At 39.7% G+C, this 17166-nt stretch overlaps 1 protein-coding gene across 3 annotated transcripts; it reads left to right on the forward strand.

Moving 5' to 3' along the window:
- Nucleotides 1-499: 499 nt before the first annotated feature.
- On the forward strand, nucleotides 500-16424 carry rusc1 (RUN and SH3 domain containing 1). 3 transcript variants are annotated; one of them, XM_017470848.3, is made up of 12 exons: nucleotides 500-662; nucleotides 2121-5367; nucleotides 7705-8694; nucleotides 9363-9482; nucleotides 9600-9676; nucleotides 9856-9873; nucleotides 10099-10273; nucleotides 10605-10710; nucleotides 10833-10879; nucleotides 11014-11698; nucleotides 13364-13528; nucleotides 14049-16424. In XM_017470848.3, the coding sequence occupies exons 2-12, from the start codon at nucleotides 2253-2255 to the stop codon at nucleotides 14212-14214; spliced, it is 5664 nt and encodes a 1887-aa protein (XP_017326337.2). In that variant the 5' UTR covers nucleotides 500-662; nucleotides 2121-2252; the 3' UTR covers nucleotides 14215-16424. The 3 variants fall into 3 exon arrangements, with proteins under 3 accessions (XP_017326337.2, XP_017326346.2, XP_017326355.1); XM_017470857.3 differs by lacking the exon at nucleotides 9856-9873; XM_017470866.3 differs by lacking the exon at nucleotides 7705-8694 and having other exon boundaries at nucleotides 502-662.
- Nucleotides 16425-17166: the final 742 nt, after the last annotated feature.

Below are 17166 nucleotides of genomic sequence, written 5' to 3' on the forward strand. Positions count from 1 at the left end.
TGACATCTTATAGTTATTCTTTAACTGGTCGAATTGAATGGGTTTAACCAAAACCTGTTTAACTAAAGACAAACAAATGCACAGGAATAATAATAATAATAATAATAATAATAATAATAATAATAATAATAATAATAATAATAATAATAAAAGCTATATGGTTTCAATAATTAGACAAATAGACAGACAGACAGCACAATACATAAAATCATGCAGATTCAGCTCAAGAGCTTCAGTTAATGTTCACATCAAGCATTAGAATGAGTTGAAATGTTATCTCTGTGACTTTGGTTGTTAGTGCCAGGTGGTATGGATGGATAGATAGATAGACAGACAGACAGACAGACAGACAGACATTTGAACTTTTATTCATTCACTCCTCTTCTGTAACTGGTTTAACCTGGTCACGGTTGCAGTGGCAACACTAAGTGTAAACAGCGGCTCTGGCAACATTGCATCCGAAGCAAGCAATAAGAGTGGGCCTACAGAGACACATGATGGAGATGCTGAGGGGTGTGGTTACATGGAGGGCAGTGGGGAGGGTTGGGATGACGGCGAAATAGACAGGAAGGTCGGAAGAACCGAGAATTTTGCTGGCATTTACCATCCCGTGTATATCTTGTGGAGAATTAATTTGAGACCCTGTCTCTTGCAGAGTAAAGGTAAGGTAATTTATTTAGATGAATTATTGTTTCCAGGCTATTGCAGGGATATTTTGTTTTGTGATTCCTCTCAGATTTATTCTTCAGGGATCCCCCCCCCACCCCGAGTGTGTTTAACTGAAAAGGTTAGATCTATAGGATGGCTATAATAGTCAATGTTAACCTGCAAATTTGGCAACCGACGCGAATATGGCATCTGTGTCGGCATCTTCAAAGCAGAGGATGTAACCGGACGCAACTACACCCCCTTACAGTACATTCTTTTATTTTAATTTTAATTTTTTTTATTATTATTATCATTATTATTATTATTATTTATGATTTCGAGATGTAGCTTTTAATTAGACAGTTTTTTGTACCCTCATCTGTCATAAAGGTTCGTCGTTGGATTTTATTTATCATGTCTGCATCTAGCTCAGTGCCTGAGGCCTAATAGCGAGCTTTACAGGATCCAAGGACACTGGGTGGATGCGAGCAGCGCGCAGCCTACTGTTTGTGTGCACCACTGTGAAAAGCAGATCGTGTTCTTATATCCTGCATCCGTGTGTTATGATGCAGCATATTACGTGGACTATGCCTATATTTTGTAAATACAACATAGGACTACTCTTTGCTTGCCTTACATTACTTAATCACTACTACTTTGGATGGAGATAGCTAATGGAAATATACATTTGCTGCCTTTACGTTCTTGATTAGGCAGTATATTGTCTTGTCAACTATTTTTTCCACATGATTCCTCTGAGGAATCTGTCCCTCAGTCAGTGTGTACGTGTGATTTGGAAGTATAAGATAAAATGGTCATATCAGATACTGGAAATTGTACACAACACTTAATTGTATTAGTATCAACCAAGCAAAATATGTATGTCAATAATAATAATAATAATAATAATAATAATAATAATAATAATGTACATGATGATGATGATGATGATGATAATGGGGGGGACAGGGGGCATGGTGGCTTAGTGGTTAGCACACTTGTCTCACACCTCGGAGGTTGGAGGCTCGATTCCCACCCTTGTGCACAGAGCCTGCATGCTTCCTCTGAGCATCCTGGTTTCCTCATCAGTTCAAAAAACATGTGTTGTAGGCTGATTGGCATTTCCAAATTGTCTGTAATGTGTGAATGGATGTGTGAATGTGTTCATGATTGTGCCCTACAATGGGTTGGCACCCTGTCCAGGGTGTCCCCAGCCTTGTGCCCCGAGCTCCCTGGGATAGGCTCCCCGTGACCATGTGTAGGAGAAGCAGCACAGAAAATGGATGGACGGATGATAATAATAATAATAATATTATTGTTGTTAGTTATTATTATTAACAGTGCTTTAAAAATATTTACATTCATTTATTTTACAGCATGACAATACAGAAAGAAATTTGAGATGCTCTTGACACTGCTACAAGCAAGTTCATAAATTGGGTTATTTAACAATGTCTTCCTTGATATTTCAGGCAGTACACTGAGGCAAGATGTGAGCAATATGTGGATCAAACTTGACTGGGAACTCAGAAAACCTTACCAAATATTTGTTTCTACATATTGCAAAATTTGTACAGCATCTTTGTACTAAATACACACCCACAATGCACTCTTCAAGGCCCTCCATTCCCCCACGAACACGTCGATTTGACAGTGGCAGACGTACAGAAGCAAAACCACCCAACCATGCAGCCAGGAGGGAGGACAAAAATGTAAGCAGCATTTCTTCATCCCCTCGTCGTACCACACGAGCACCACCTGAGCCTTCCAGGTTAAAGGGCATAGGTCTGAGTGCTCGAACCACAGTGACTCAGAACAGAACGGTCCGACATCAGAAAACCTCTACCCCCGCAGTACCAGGCAAGTCTAAGGGTGGAGCTAAGGGTGGACATGTGGCGTCAAACCAGGGCCCTGCTATTGTAGATCCAAACTGTAATGAACCAAGCCTGCCTTGCCTGTGTTGTGATGGCCACTCACCTCAGGACAGCAACAGCTTATTCAATCACAACCATAACAACAATAACACTGTGACCATCAGGCAGCAGCTCAAGCTTGTCCCATCACCTCAGGAGAAAAAGGAGTCTGAAAAACCAGACATTGGAAAAGCCACATGTAAGCCAGAGGAGGAGCAGCCTGTAGCTAGTCCTGTAGCTAAACACATGGAGGACAAAAAGGAAGAGGAAAATGGAAATGTGGATGAAATAGATGGAGCTGTTCCCAAGGATGATGACATTGTGGCTAATGTGATTGCAAAAGTAGATGAGAATGGAAATGGTAATAATCAAGATGCTAATGTTGATAATGATGATGTCAATGATGATGATGATGATGATGATGATAATGAGGATGACGAAGAAGATGATGACAACACACTTGTACCTTCTTCCTGCGATTGCCCAGCATCAATGTTGGACTTCTCTCTCACGTCTTCTACCTCATCTTCATCCACCTCCATCAGCAGCTGCTCAGATTTGGATTCTGATTGCCCTGATACATTTTCAGTGTCTCTGCAAGAAGAAGAAGAAGAAGATGAAGCAACTGAACATTATTCTTCACCTCATCCCCCAGCATCCCACTCCACTGTTTTTCCATACTGCTCCATACCACTCAGCACTTCAGTGAGATCACCATCTCCATGCTCCCCTGATGAGGGATATCCTTCGGCTCCCCCGTCCCCTTCATCAGGATGTATAGAAGGCAAGGTACCTAAGAAAGAAAAAGGTATTAAAGTAGATCTTTTGAACTTTTTGGACTCTATTGATGAATTAGGCAAAGTTGATCACTTTTATCGAATTGTTCAGCTAGCAAATTGGGAGCTCAAGGATGATTTGGATCTAAGATATAGGCTGGTGCACCAAGAAAGGCTTGAAAAAGTCAATAAGCAGGTGAGACTTGTGCATCTGGAAAGACTGCAGGAAGCTGGATTGGACGTTTCTGATGAAGATATTTCTGGAGTACTTGATGACATGGGCAATACTGACATTTCCTGGAAGCTTTATAAAAGTGACAGCTCATGTGATTCCCAAGAATACAGTGATGCTGGGGTAGATATGACAGCCCCATCTGACCTGGATGAACCTCCAATTCCAGATTCCCTTGCACCATCACCTGTAAATCCTCCTCCTCGCCCCCCCAAACCTCTAGCAAGACACGTCAGTGCCCAACCAGAAATGCACACATACATGAACATCAGTGGGAGTACACCTTCAGTTTCCTCTAACTCCTCCCCAGCTAAAACCTTCAGTCTCTCAGTTTCCCAAACTTCGTCTCTGATTTCATCTTCAGTATCAAAACCCCCTGTGTTGCCACCATCACAGCCTGTTCCTTATTTCACCTTGTATACAGATGCAACCACACTCTCCTCACCCACTCCGCCCATTCCACCTCCCAGAAGGCGGCATAAAGCCCGTCTAGAAGCTCTAAGGCTTGCTGAGCTTGAGAGACTGAAGACACCTCAGTCTCTTCCTGCTCCATCTTCCAGACCTCCACCTCTGCCACCTCCACCAGCTTTGCCCTCTCCTCCTGCCATTCCACCACCTCCATTACTCCCACCTCCTCCATCATTCCATGCTTTGGATGTAGAGATACGGAAGCTGCTGGCACTGGCAGGGATCACCCAGGCTGAGTTACTAAGGCTTAGCCCTGAGTTGGGTGTCTGTGTTGATGGGGTCTTGGAAGAAGAACAAACATCTGATCCTTTGAACATCAAAGATGTTTGTGTTAGTGAGACAAGCAAAGAGAAGCAAGAGGATGTGAACAAGGGAAAAAAATTTACCTGTTGGGAGCTGAGAGAGGGCAGTAAGCTTGGGAAAGAGGAAACGTACATAGATGAAAAGAATGAAGAATGCAAGGACACTTTCAGGACAATGTCCTTCACAGAGATGGCCAAGTGGCACAAGCAGAATGAAGGTAGTAGTAACTCTAGCTGCAATTGTGGTTTGAGGGATAATGCCAGCTTGACAACTGACTCATATTACAGCACATCTATCAGCAGTAAACAGTTCACTAATTCTAGCTTTGGCAATTTTGATTATGCCTCAGAGATTCCTGATTCCCCTCCTCCCCCTCCCCCTCCACGACCTTTACCTCCACGGCCAAAAATATTGCCTAAACCACCTGAACTTCCTCCTGTAAAGCCATGTGCTCTATCTGCCAATTCATCTCGTCCAGATAGATTTGATTGGCTGATAGCCTTTACTCCAGACACAGAGACCCCCCCCCTAGAAATGAGAAAAGCATCTACTAATGCCACATCACAAAACTCCAGCTCTGTTCCAAAAGTCACTACATTTAAAGAATTGCGCAACAGAGGTAAACATGCTTCCCCACCAACTCAAATCAAACGAGAACCTGAACCAACTGTCATCACTCCCGATCCAGATTTCCTGTATAACCTTAAGTGGAGGAGAGAGAAGGCTGATGGGGATGGCACCCAGTGGGAGTATACTTCCCAAGCACAGACCACCTTTCTCCAGCCACCACCCACACCTGCCTCATTGGCTCTATTTAGGGAAATACGCCACTTGAATGTTCAGGCCGATGCAACTCTGGATCCTGGCCCCATGCAACAAATTAGTGGCTCAGCCAATAAGACCAATCAGTATAACTTGATTGATGACAGAAACGGAGAACATTACAAGACAAAGGATGAAGGCATGGGGGAGACAGAGGTCAGAGGAATGGCAGATGGAGGACAGACATTGGAATCAAGAACAAGACGTGAGTTAGAGAACTTAAATTCCTTTCTGATCTTTTCACAATTCTTTTCATTGTTTATGTGGTACAAAGAGTATAAAACAAACCAAGACCATAGCAATTTCCCACTGGAATATTACTGTGTGATTACATTTTTATCTAAAGTAAAATCTAAGACTTATACGCTACAAGAGATTATACACCAACCCTCTAGGCTTGGACTTTCCTACATCCACTTTCCTACTGACACACCTGGTTCAAATCATGTGCTCTTATTTAATGATCAGTGGCAGACAGGAACATGCTCTTATAGCAGGGAAATAGAAGCTAATGAGTCAGGATAAGCATAAGCCACTGAGTCACAACCCGATGGACAGGTCAGGGAAAGTTATCTATAAACGATAGCTGATCAAATCTCTGCAGAAATCTTCACTGTGCACTGTTGCCTCCCATGATGTCACTTCAGGTTATTAAATTATTTATTAGCTCTGCAGGTTGAAAGCTAATGCAATCTCTCTCTCTCTCTCTCTCTCTCTCTCTCTCTCAATCACTCTTTTTCTTTCTACCTTTTTACTTTTAGTTTAGCATCTGCATCTAAATATTTTTCTCTTAAATAGTTTCTTTACTGTCCTTTGAAACAGATTTAACCCAAATTTATTAACGTTATAGTGAAATAAAGCAAATACAAATTCTATACCAAGCCTTTAGAGGTGAGCACAAATTGAAATTTTCAAGATGGCTGATGCACTAGCAGACACATTATGAACAAAACGTGGACTTCCCGGATATTAAAAGGCTGTTCTGCCGTGGTTCCATTTGTTTTTTTTATTTAAAACATTAGTGCTTGAAGTGTTACTATCCTGGGAAAAATTACAGTATAATGTATAATCTATGAATATTGTACATTGTGTGTGATTTAAAACTAGAGACCACATTCAATCCATGAAGGCCTTGTTAATTAGCAAATGTGTTGAGCTAGGTTTGTTTAATGAGGTAGAACAATAAAATCCAGGACCGGAGACTAACACCACTGATCTAAATACTCTAGATCTATTTTCAAAAACAAAAAAGCATCTGCCCATAAATACATAAGTAAAGTAAGTTTGTGCATTTCATGTTAGAGGTAATGTTGTAGGCAGATGTTTGGTTATGTACCTTTAAGAAGTTGGAGGGCAGGTCTCAGACTTCGCCACCAATGACGGAGCAGAAAATGCAACAGTAGCTAAACAGGAAGTGAAAAGTGAAGCTGGCAACGATTAAGGTAACACAGTGTTTTTCTATGAATTATCGGCAGTATAAATGACATTCAGGGTATGCTGCTGCTGCTCTGTCTGTGAGAGACACAATTTCAGGCATTACTACACAGTACATATCCATCTATGTAATTCATCTCAGTATGCTAACATTTCTTTGGTGACCAGCAGCAAGTTAAAAGCATTCAAGCTCTCTGAATGATAAGGATTAATTTAACTGTAATCTATCTTATGATATGTACACTAATGCTATATTTCTGAAAAGAAATCATCAGGAATATGCCTTGTTTCACAGGCTGACTGGAAATTAGAATGGTTATTAGAAAGAGTACACTCCATTTTTTAACAACATAGACAGATCAAATGGATGGAATTTTTAAAAACATTTTGCTTCGAAATAGTGAAAAATGTTTGTTTAGGATCTGTTATGGTTTTCACTACTCTAACTAAGGACATTTTCCCCAAACAAAGCTTAATGTTAAACTTGCATGCTGGAAGACTTAAGCAGACCAGTGGTGTTAATGCTTATACCTGGTGCCATTATTACGCAGTGGTAGATGTAACAGAAAGTGATAAGACACTGGGTGTGGTCACATATACCATTCCAGACAGTTCCACAGGGATGCTCCCTTAGCTGAAAATTGAACTTGGTGTTCTTAGAAAGCATAGTTTGATAATTTGGTTATAATAATGGATGACTTGTATGTACTGTTTTAAACTTTCATATCTAGCTACTTTTGTCTTTTCCCCATGGTCAGTGGGGTGTGATCTGATTCGCAGTGCTCTAATGTTTGTGTCATGTTACGAATTTGAACTTCTCACATGTTGAGCATGCTGTAATTGTGTAAATCTTCTCCAGGCTTCTTTCATATTTGACATTAGCATTTATTGTTCTTTCTGAATGACTCTATTAACATTCTCTCAATTCTCTCTCTTTCTTCCTGTTTCTTTGCTATGTGCTTATTGAATCATTTCTTCTTTTTCTACTTCACCCTTGTTTAACATCTTCGCTTCCAATATTCCTGACCATTCCTACATTGCTTTGCTTGTCTTGCGGTTTTATAATGTTTCTGTTCACATGCTTATTGCTGAACACTTTCCAATAAAGTGTCCTCACCTCCCTTGTCTTTAGCCTTGCCTAGCCCTTTGCCCTCACCGTATTATCTACACTCCAGCTCCCCAACCCAAGTACCCCTATTTTACCGTGCAGACTTTTATAGGAATCAGTCAAAAGCGCAGTCTATTCAGGAACATCCCAGAAACCCTTTGTGTCATATGAATCCTACTTCTAACTCTGTTACAGACTTCACCGACTCTCTCTTCTGCCCTGACTCAAAAAAACAGGCAGAATTTTTCTGTCGCCATGAGAATCCTTCCAGTTCCATTGGTTATAGTAATTCAGACAGCTTTATGGATTCTTTGTATCAATACTCTGATACCAAGAAAAACGAGAGCTGTTACTATAGAAGGGAGTCTGTTAGCAACTTTGGGTCATTGTATGATAACCATTTAGATTCAAACAGTAATGTAGGTTCACTCTACTTTGGTGATAAATACAAGATGAAAACCATGACTGACAAGCCATATACAAGCACAAACACTGAAGGTAATACAACCCCATACAAAAATATTGACATGATACACTATGTTAATGCAGAAAAGCTCAACAAACTGAGTGATGGTACCAAAGACACCAAGGAAGATCTGAATTCCATGTTCAGCTTTGAGGAGACCAATGTCCTAGGTTCAGTTGACAATGCATTTAGTGACCAGAAAATATTGGAGGAAAAATCCTATAGCTCGCCCTTCCCTACCCTGTACCTCTACCACCCCAAAAATTGCCCTCTGCATAAAGGAGCTCCTCCCCGTTTGTCCCCTGTAGGAGCAATTTCACCCCCTCATAGGGCTGGGCCTCTGTCTCCAGGGGCCAGCATGTCCCGTCTCTGTTCACCCCTATTCCCTCGCAGTCACACGCTGCCTGCTCTTGCTGCCCCGCTCTATTACCCCTACCTGTACACCCCCCGAGCTCTGGCTCCTCCCAGGGAGCCACTGGCCCCCAAACTCCAATCTAAGCAGAACGCATCACCACTGTCACTAAGTAAGAGATCACTACATCTTTCTCATACCTCTCTACTTTTACTGCGCATCTTTATTTTACATATTTATTTGATCTCTCCTCAGCACTTTGCTGTGTTTTTGTATCATTGGATGTATATGTGTCTCGGGCTGAAACTGTCGTGCTGTCAGTGTCTTTGTGTGAGGTTTTAATTGCATGGATAAAGTGCATGGGCTTTCTTAATGTATGCGTCTATATTTTAGTATTACTGTTTTATTTTAAAAATCATCATGATTATGAAACTTGTCTGTGGTTATTATTGTGAGTGTTACTGTGTTTTTTTTTTTTTTTTTTTTTTTTTTTTTTTAAGTTCAACATAACTATCATTTATTTCTTGTTATAAAGACGTTCAAGTTTCTTTTTGGTGTTTTTAAGCATGCATGCGTACTGATGATGGTAACACTCAACGTTGAATGCATGCGTTTAAGTCAGTGTGTGTTCAGGTAAAAAAACAAAACTTTCTCTTGCATCTCAACTCCATGAGAACATGAATTTCTGTATAAATACTAACATTAAACTACTGAACTTGTGTATATATCTCCAAAAAAAATCTTTATAAGACAATTTTAGCATTGATTGTAGTGTAGTAAAGAGTGGATTTAAGTGTAGTATTTCAGTAGACAAGTTTATTTTGTCTCTACGTGTTCTAGCTGTACGCAGCCTGTCCTTTGCTGGTTCTGCTGCAAAAGCAGGGGCCTGGATGGGCGACGATGAGAAGCCCCCACTGATAGGTGATGAACTGTCCCCTCTTTGCCTGCAGGAAAAACGAGGTATATAGAACATACCTGTATCCAGAACCAAGCATTCACATACAAGTTACTTTATCTACAATGAAGATTTAATGCCCATGGGTGAAATCAAGAATATTGGGTATTTTTGTCTCTCAGCTCTCATTAGTTCAGTCAGTGTGGCAGTGGAGGCCATTCTGGCTCAGTTCAGCTCCTCTAGGACTCTTGTGCAGAAGGTTGGTTGCACACTGTAACTGTAACACATACAGTATACTATGGGTAACATTACAGAATACATACTGTTTCTACTTAAATTATGCTTTTTATACCTTCCTTATATTCTTTTGTTCTGCCTTTTTCTCCATATGGCTTGCACATGCTCAATATCAATTTTTTTTTTTTTTTTTTTGTCCAGATTCACTCAGTAGATAAGGTATTTAAATGTTCATCTTATCTTATGGGTAACTTCACTAACTCCATGCACCATGCCTTTTTTCTCATCCCTGCTTCTTTTCCCCCCGTTTCTCTTCACATTTACATCCAAAATTGCCTCCTCCCCTATGGTTGTTTTTTTTGTTTGTTTGTTTTTTTTCTCTTTTTTGATCCTCCATTACTGCCTCGCCTGCTTTTGTTTCTTCCTTTTTGTTTCTCTAACCAGGCTCTCTCTGGAGACAGCAGTGTAAACCCTGCTCTGGGTCGGCTGGTGTTGCAGTGCCTTTGCCCGGCCCTGCACGGACTTCTCTGTGACGGACTCAAACCCCATCAGAGTGATCTCATCACAGGCAGGAGGCCAAATTCAACCTGGGGATTGGTTCAGGCCTCCACCAAACCAGGTATGAATTAGATTTTATTTTTGCTCTGCTCCATTTCGCTGTTTCTCTGTGCGCACACCTCTGATTTCCTGGCATGCAGAATCCCTGCAGTGTTGAATCACCCATCTGTCATCCCCCTTATTTTTCATCCTGCATCATTCCATATCCCCTCTCCTCTCTTGTCGCATTTCTTTTCCTGCATAATATCTTATTGTGTTGTGCTGCACTTACACAGTGTTAAGTAGGAGTAATGAAGTAAACTGAGTTTATTTTCATGGCTGTGTGAGGCAGCTGTTAAATGGTTTCATAACATTTAGAGTTAACTGTCTTGTTTTCCCCGGTGGTCCTCCAGGCCCGAACACCCAGGCTTTGTACAGCTTACAGGCTAAAATAGCTGCACTTCCACAGCTCAAGCAAAGCCGGCACAGGTTTAATGCCTTCCTGCTCGGCCTTCTCAAGTAAGCACCAGAATGCTTACAGTTATTTTTAGTTATTTTCTCTACTTTGCTATTTTTGTTTTCTAGCATACAGGCTATATGTATCTTCTTTCATCGTTTCTATTCTCGGCTCCCTCTTGCAGTATCAAGCGCCTAGATTACTGGCTTTCCCACTTACAGACGTGCCATGGTAAGTGTGATTGGTAACCAACTACGTACTAGTCATTGCCTCCTGCTCCTGTCTATTCTCTTGTCTGTATTGTGTCCGTATTCTGGCATTCATCCTCACAAGCATCATCCTGCTTATTTCTCTTGCACCTTCAGATGTCCTGGAAACATATTACTGGCCAACATCCTTCATGCGCCTTTCAGGCTCTCTTTGCCAATCTTTCTTCGAAGAGCTTCTCCTCATGCTGCAGCCACTCTCCCTCCTGACCTTCAACCTCGACCTGCTGTTCCAGCACCACCACTTCGACCCGTTGTCCCCTGCACTCAGCCCCCCCAGCCGTAGCCCACAATCATCCAGTCCAGACCAGCCACAGAGCAATGGGCAACATCTGAAGAAGGTTTCAAAGCAAGGCTTCACTGATCCCAAAGCAGCCAGCCACAATTCAAGTCCCACAAGCACATTCAAGGCAATATCAGGGATCGGTAAAGGAGAGACAAGTCCACAGCTGCAATGGCTGCAGGAGAAGGAGATAATAGCCCCCCCTAGTATTTGGAGTGGGAATAGCTTCAGCCAGCAGGCAGGTCAGGCTCTTCAGCAAGGCTGGGGGGCTGTGATACGTTTGGGTGAGCGTTTAGGGCAGAACTGGAGTGGTTTGACTTCCACTGGTTTGTCAGAGGAAGCCAAAGCTCACACCATAACGGATCTGAATACACACTCCAATTCTAATTGTCCAAAGAACCCAAGCCAGGAGCTTCTGACTGCTGAGGGTGGAACAGCTTCTTGGGGTTTAGGCAGACTATTTGGAGCATCCAAAAGCCCCAACGACCCACCAAGAAAACGGTGAGTTAAAGCTGTGTGCATTTTGGAAACATTAGATAATAATCAAGATGATTATCTGTTGATTCCATATATTCAGTATGTTCTATTATAATAATAATAATAATAATAATAATAATAATATGGTATAACTGGTATGTATGACATCAATTTGTAATAGTATTCTTATAATGAATGATAAATGTCTGTACCTTTTAGTATTAGTTAAACAATTTCTTCCTTCCATACTTATTGCATTTATTGTTGCATTTAATGTTGTGGAATATCTGCAAAACAAGTTACTTGCTCTTATTACTATAGCTGCTGTAACCAAGTGATAACAGGAATTAACTTCTTTAGCAGATATTCCATAACACTAAATGTAACTATAAATGGATTAAAAATATGTTTCTGTTTTGAAGTTAAAAAAAACAAAAATGCACCTTGGTGTTACTGAGGTAAAAAAAACAGCTTTACTAAACAACCCTTTAAAAATGTTTATATTTCTGTATAAATATGACCTAAAACACCAACATATTTTACACAAGTCCTAAAAGTAGATGAAGAGATCCCACTTAAACAAACGAGACAAAAATATTATACTTTGTCATTTACTTATTGAGGGAAATGATCCATTATTACATATCTGTGAGTGGCAACAGTATGTGATATTTTGTTTTCAGTATCGGGTGTGACCCCCTCGTGCAGAAATGACTGCAACTAAATGTTTCTGGTAACTGTTGATCAGTCCTGCACATCGGCCTGGAGGAATTTGAGCCCATTCCTCAGTACAGAACAGCTTCAACTCGGGGATGTTGGTGGGTTTCCTCACATGAACTACTTGCTTTGGGTTCAACATTTCTCTTGGATTAAGTTCAGTTTATGGACAGATGTCCTTACATTTTTCTGTAGAATTCTTTGGTATAATTCTGAATTCATTCTTCCATCATTGATGTTAAGCTGTCCTGGCCTAGACGCAGCAAAACAGGCTTAAACCATGATACTACCGCCACTATATTTCACATTTGGGATAAGCATGTTACGTTGGCATGCAGTGTTTTGCTTTATCCAAACATAACACTTCTCATTTAATCCAAAAAGTTCTATTTTGGTCTCATCCATCCACAAAACTGTTTTCCAATAACCTTCTGGCTTGTCCATATGATCTTTAGACTGCAAGCAAGACTGTACAGACTGTAGCAAGCAGTTCATGTGAGGAAACCCACCAACATCCTCTGTTGTGAAGAACAAACTATGACAGATCCTTGTTCTTTAAATAAAACAGGGCACTCACTCACACCTGATTGTCATCCCACTGATTGTAAACACTTGACTCTAATTTCACCTTCAAATTACTGCTAATCCAAGAGGTTCACATACTTTTGCCACTCACAGATATGTAATATTGTATAATTTTCCTCAATAAATAAATGGCTGAGTATAATATATTTCTCTCGTTTGTTTAATTTTGTTCTCTTTATCTTTACTTTTAGGATTTGTGTGAAAATCTTTCAGCATGTATTTATGCAAAAATATAGACAGTTCACAAACTTTCAAGCACCGTTGTATCTTTTGTGAAAATTAAGCACAGTGTCTGTCTTTTTATATGGCAGACTACACTTAACTATAAACAAAGTAAATATCTCTCTTCTTTTTTTCTCGTCCATCTTTGTTCCTCTATTTTTTCAGGCGTCCTTCTCACTGGCTAAATCCTGGGATAACAGTTCTGTCCCGCATATCAAACACAGGCCATGCCTTTTTGCCTGAGAAGATTGAGCCTGGAAGAAACGAGGAGAGGGAGAAGGGCAAAAATGACAAGAGTAAAGAAACTGGTGTCCAGTCAAAACCTGTGAGGTAAAGTGATAAGATGATGTTTTATCATTTCTAAGTTAACCAGCTGTGTTTTTTCAAGTGTGTTAGAATGGCAAACAATTGAAGATATTTCCGCTCATCCAAATGGATTTTTTTAGTATATAACTTGCAAGTGGTAAATCAGATTTGGGATGAACTGGATGCTGTCCCTCTGCAACATAATCACATTTACTCAAAGAATTGTGTCCATAATGTTACATTAATACCTAAGCCCTTTTGTTAATTCCAGGAGAATTGTATTAGGTAGCACCAATATTACTGGGATTTAAACAACAGTTTACATTCAGACAAAACTCCTTCCTGATTAGTTTGTATTGAAAGGCTCAAGATTCAAGATAATAACACAAATCCAGTCACCTACACTTGCTACTTTTAACCATTTCAAAATGACTTGAATAACTACAGCACTTCAAACACTTAGCGTCTGATGTTTGAAAAGGATTTGATGCAAACTGCAAAATTCGTATTGCTTCTGATGGGAACCTTATGACTGGGTCTGCAGGGCGGTCAGAACTCTGTGCGATCACATGGGTACAGGAGCAGAGCTGAGCTTCAGAAAGGGGGAGGAGCTCTTACTACTTGGAGGCGTGGACCAAGACTGGATTCGCTGTCGCCAAGGTGACAAGGAGGGCCTTGTTCCTATTGGTTATGCATCACTCATCATGTGACTCCTACTTGGATGATCATGTGAGTTGAAGTGACATGAATACGTACCATGGATTATTCTGTTAAAAAGAGAAGGGTGTATACATTGATATTTAGTTCATAACTTAACTCCTAAATAGTTATTAGGGGTTGTGCAGAAATGCTCAGCTCTGTTGCCTGGTGTGTGATTTTTCGTGTTTTTCTCTAGCATTCATCTAAACATATGATATTGTATAAATGATACATTTACATAAATATACATATATAAATAAAGAATATCAGATTAATTGAATTAAAATAATGAATTTGATCATGATAGATAGGCAGATAGACATGAACAGATTAGTCATTGTGTAGTCCATGTCCATGATGAATAGAATTCATTATCTTGCGTTATGAAATATCCCATCCGTAATATACGGCTTATTCCAAATATCAAGCTTGCTAATGGATCATAAAAGAAAGCATATATATCTATTTCTGTGGTACCTAAAATTATAGCTGCTTTTGGGTTTCGGGTGTATATCAGTAAAGGAGCTCCTTGCACGCTATTTGATTATTTGTTTTCGTGTTACTGTTACTCATATAGATTACAACCCTTCAGGCAATTCATTATTGACTCAATGACCAGGAAAAAGTGCTTACTGTATGAATTTTCAGACATGGATTAAGTCTAGACCAAGATTGATTTCTAGTCAGTAATCCCAGTAAGATAGCTTTACGCTAGATTTTAATCTGTGCCTGGAAACCCGCTGTATTTATTCAGATTTTTACAATGACGTGTTATGACCCTGTCACTATTTAAAAGCCTGACAGTGTAAAACTACTACGATTGATGTTCTTGCTCTCACTAGTGGCAGTCGAGTACTTTTAGTGTGGTAGTGCACTGATCATTTTTCGTTATTTATTTCCTACAGTGTGCAGACTAGTGTGATTTAGAAGATTATTACTGACTATGCATATACCGTACTGTACTATTCACAAGACTCATCACTGGAGTAAGCATATATGGTTGATGGCATTACTCTTTTTTGAAAAAAAAAAAAAAAAAAAAAAAAAAAGGTAATCCGTGTGTGAATGCCTTGAATGGAGTTGCATGAACATATATCGAAGTAAATAACGTATTTATCAGTCTCAGAAGCAAGATGGCTTTATTGTGTGCTGACGGTAGTATATTTGACAAACTAAAGAGTGCTGCATTTGAATATGAACTAAAGTACTTACCTGTAAGTAAAGATAAAGGTCGCAGGCAAGCGTTTCAGATGAGCTGAGCACAGCAAGCATGTTAGAGAGGGGAGTATAGGGAACCCAGTGAAAATCAGTTGCTTCCACACTGGCTGATGCATTGAGTGCTGATTGATGGCGTTCCTTGCCATCTGTGCCTGCACTGACGTGCCAGTTTGCATAGATTGCAGCTTCATCTCTTTAACCCACACCAACAAATGCTCACTATCACTGTGCCAGCTTACAGCAGCAAAGCCATGGGCTACACACATCCCCCACCTCATAGAAAAACAGAGTATTTACAGTACCGCCAGACACCTGCGTGAATGTGTAACGTAAATGTGCTCCACCTTTGCCAAGCCTCCATTATATAAGCATTTCAGCAGACCAGCTCTTGTCTATTGTTTTATTTCAGGAAAAAATAATTTTGCATTTCTTTTGGTTACGTTTAAAGACTTAGGGTTAAATATGTGGTATTATAGGTTAAGCTATATAGAAAAACAACTTTAGATGTGAGTATTTTTGATGTTGTGTTGTTAGTTATGACAAATTCAAGGCTAAATCTTGTTTATTGAAATCTTTTTCTTTTCTTTTCTTTATTTTTACCTCAAAGGCAACATTTCAGTGATGTATGGAACTTTTCAGGAATTTTTAAAAAAACTTTTAAATTATTATTTTAGTATATTTAACATTGTGAGGTAAAGCATTGTTTAGTGGGAAAATAGATGTACTGGATAGTACTGTGGGATTGTTTTTGTTCTTGGATGATTTGGCTGATGTATTCTTTATTGTCTATCTCTCTATCTATCTGCTGTGGTCTGTAAGTGCGTGTATGCGTGTGTATGCATTAGTGTGGCAGTGGGTTGTGTAGCTGTGTGTGATTATAGCCCGCCGCTGGTAGCACACTTCAAATACATAGTAGCCTGTTCGAATACCATCATTCAGTAGTCAACCAACTGCTTGCATGTGGGTGTTTTGTAAATATACCCAAATAAACTATTAAAATCAATATATGCCTCAAGTTGTGATTTTGTTTTTAAGGGAGTTCTTTAGAGGGTTGTTTTATGGGAGTGGGTATGAGTCATTCCTCATGACTATGTGACCATGGAGGGAAAGGAGCGGTGAATCATGCTTATTATATTTCACAAACGTAAATGGCGGAAAAAAACACTTCACGGTAAACCAGGTGCAATTAGTGCAGTAAATAGGAGGAAATAACACAGCTCAGATAGCCAGACAAGGCCAAAACCTACAGTAAATCTCAAATCGAGTAGTGATCGATGAGAGAGCACTGATAGAAGAACATGAGGATACCAACATCTCTGCTCTAGCAAAAAAAAACATCATTGCAACTGCAAATACATATCTAGCTAGTATTTCTTATTATAAGATTAACCAAACATTAATATTATTAAGCCTATTTCTAGCCATTTTTACTCATTTCAAGCTTAAAGTAGTCTTGTTCTATTGGCAGATAATTTGCCAAAAGAATAAGAAAATATCAAGCTTAAATTAGTAAAATATTTATCTAAAAATATTTTGGATACATATTTTAAAGTAAAAATATATCTAGAAATAGGTTTAATAATTTAATATTTGGTATGTTGTAAACTTTAACAGGGAAAAACTAGATCAATTTGACTATGTTCAAGATGTTTCCTCTTGCTAAGATGACTTTTTTTTTGCAGTGAGTACCTACACTAGATGCTTCATGTGAGTGGTGTTTTCTAACCTCGATATAAATAACTTCA

The sequence above is a fragment of the Ictalurus punctatus genome, chromosome 1, assembly GCF_001660625.3.
Source record: "Ictalurus punctatus breed USDA103 chromosome 1, Coco_2.0, whole genome shotgun sequence".
Classification (NCBI taxonomy): Eukaryota; Metazoa; Chordata; class Actinopteri; order Siluriformes; family Ictaluridae; genus Ictalurus; species Ictalurus punctatus.

Coding starts and splice junctions, on each gene's coding strand:
- rusc1 (XM_017470848.3), top strand. CDS start 2,253: ATGCACTCTTCAAGGCCCTCCATTCCCCCACGAACACGTCGATTTGAC. Junction 9,483..9,599: donor TTGCCTGCAGGAAAAACGAG/GTATATAGAACA, acceptor TTTGTCTCTCAG/CTCTCATTAGTTCAGTCAGT. Junction 10,880..11,013: donor CCACTTACAGACGTGCCATG/GTAAGTGTGATT, acceptor TTGCACCTTCAG/ATGTCCTGGAAACATATTAC.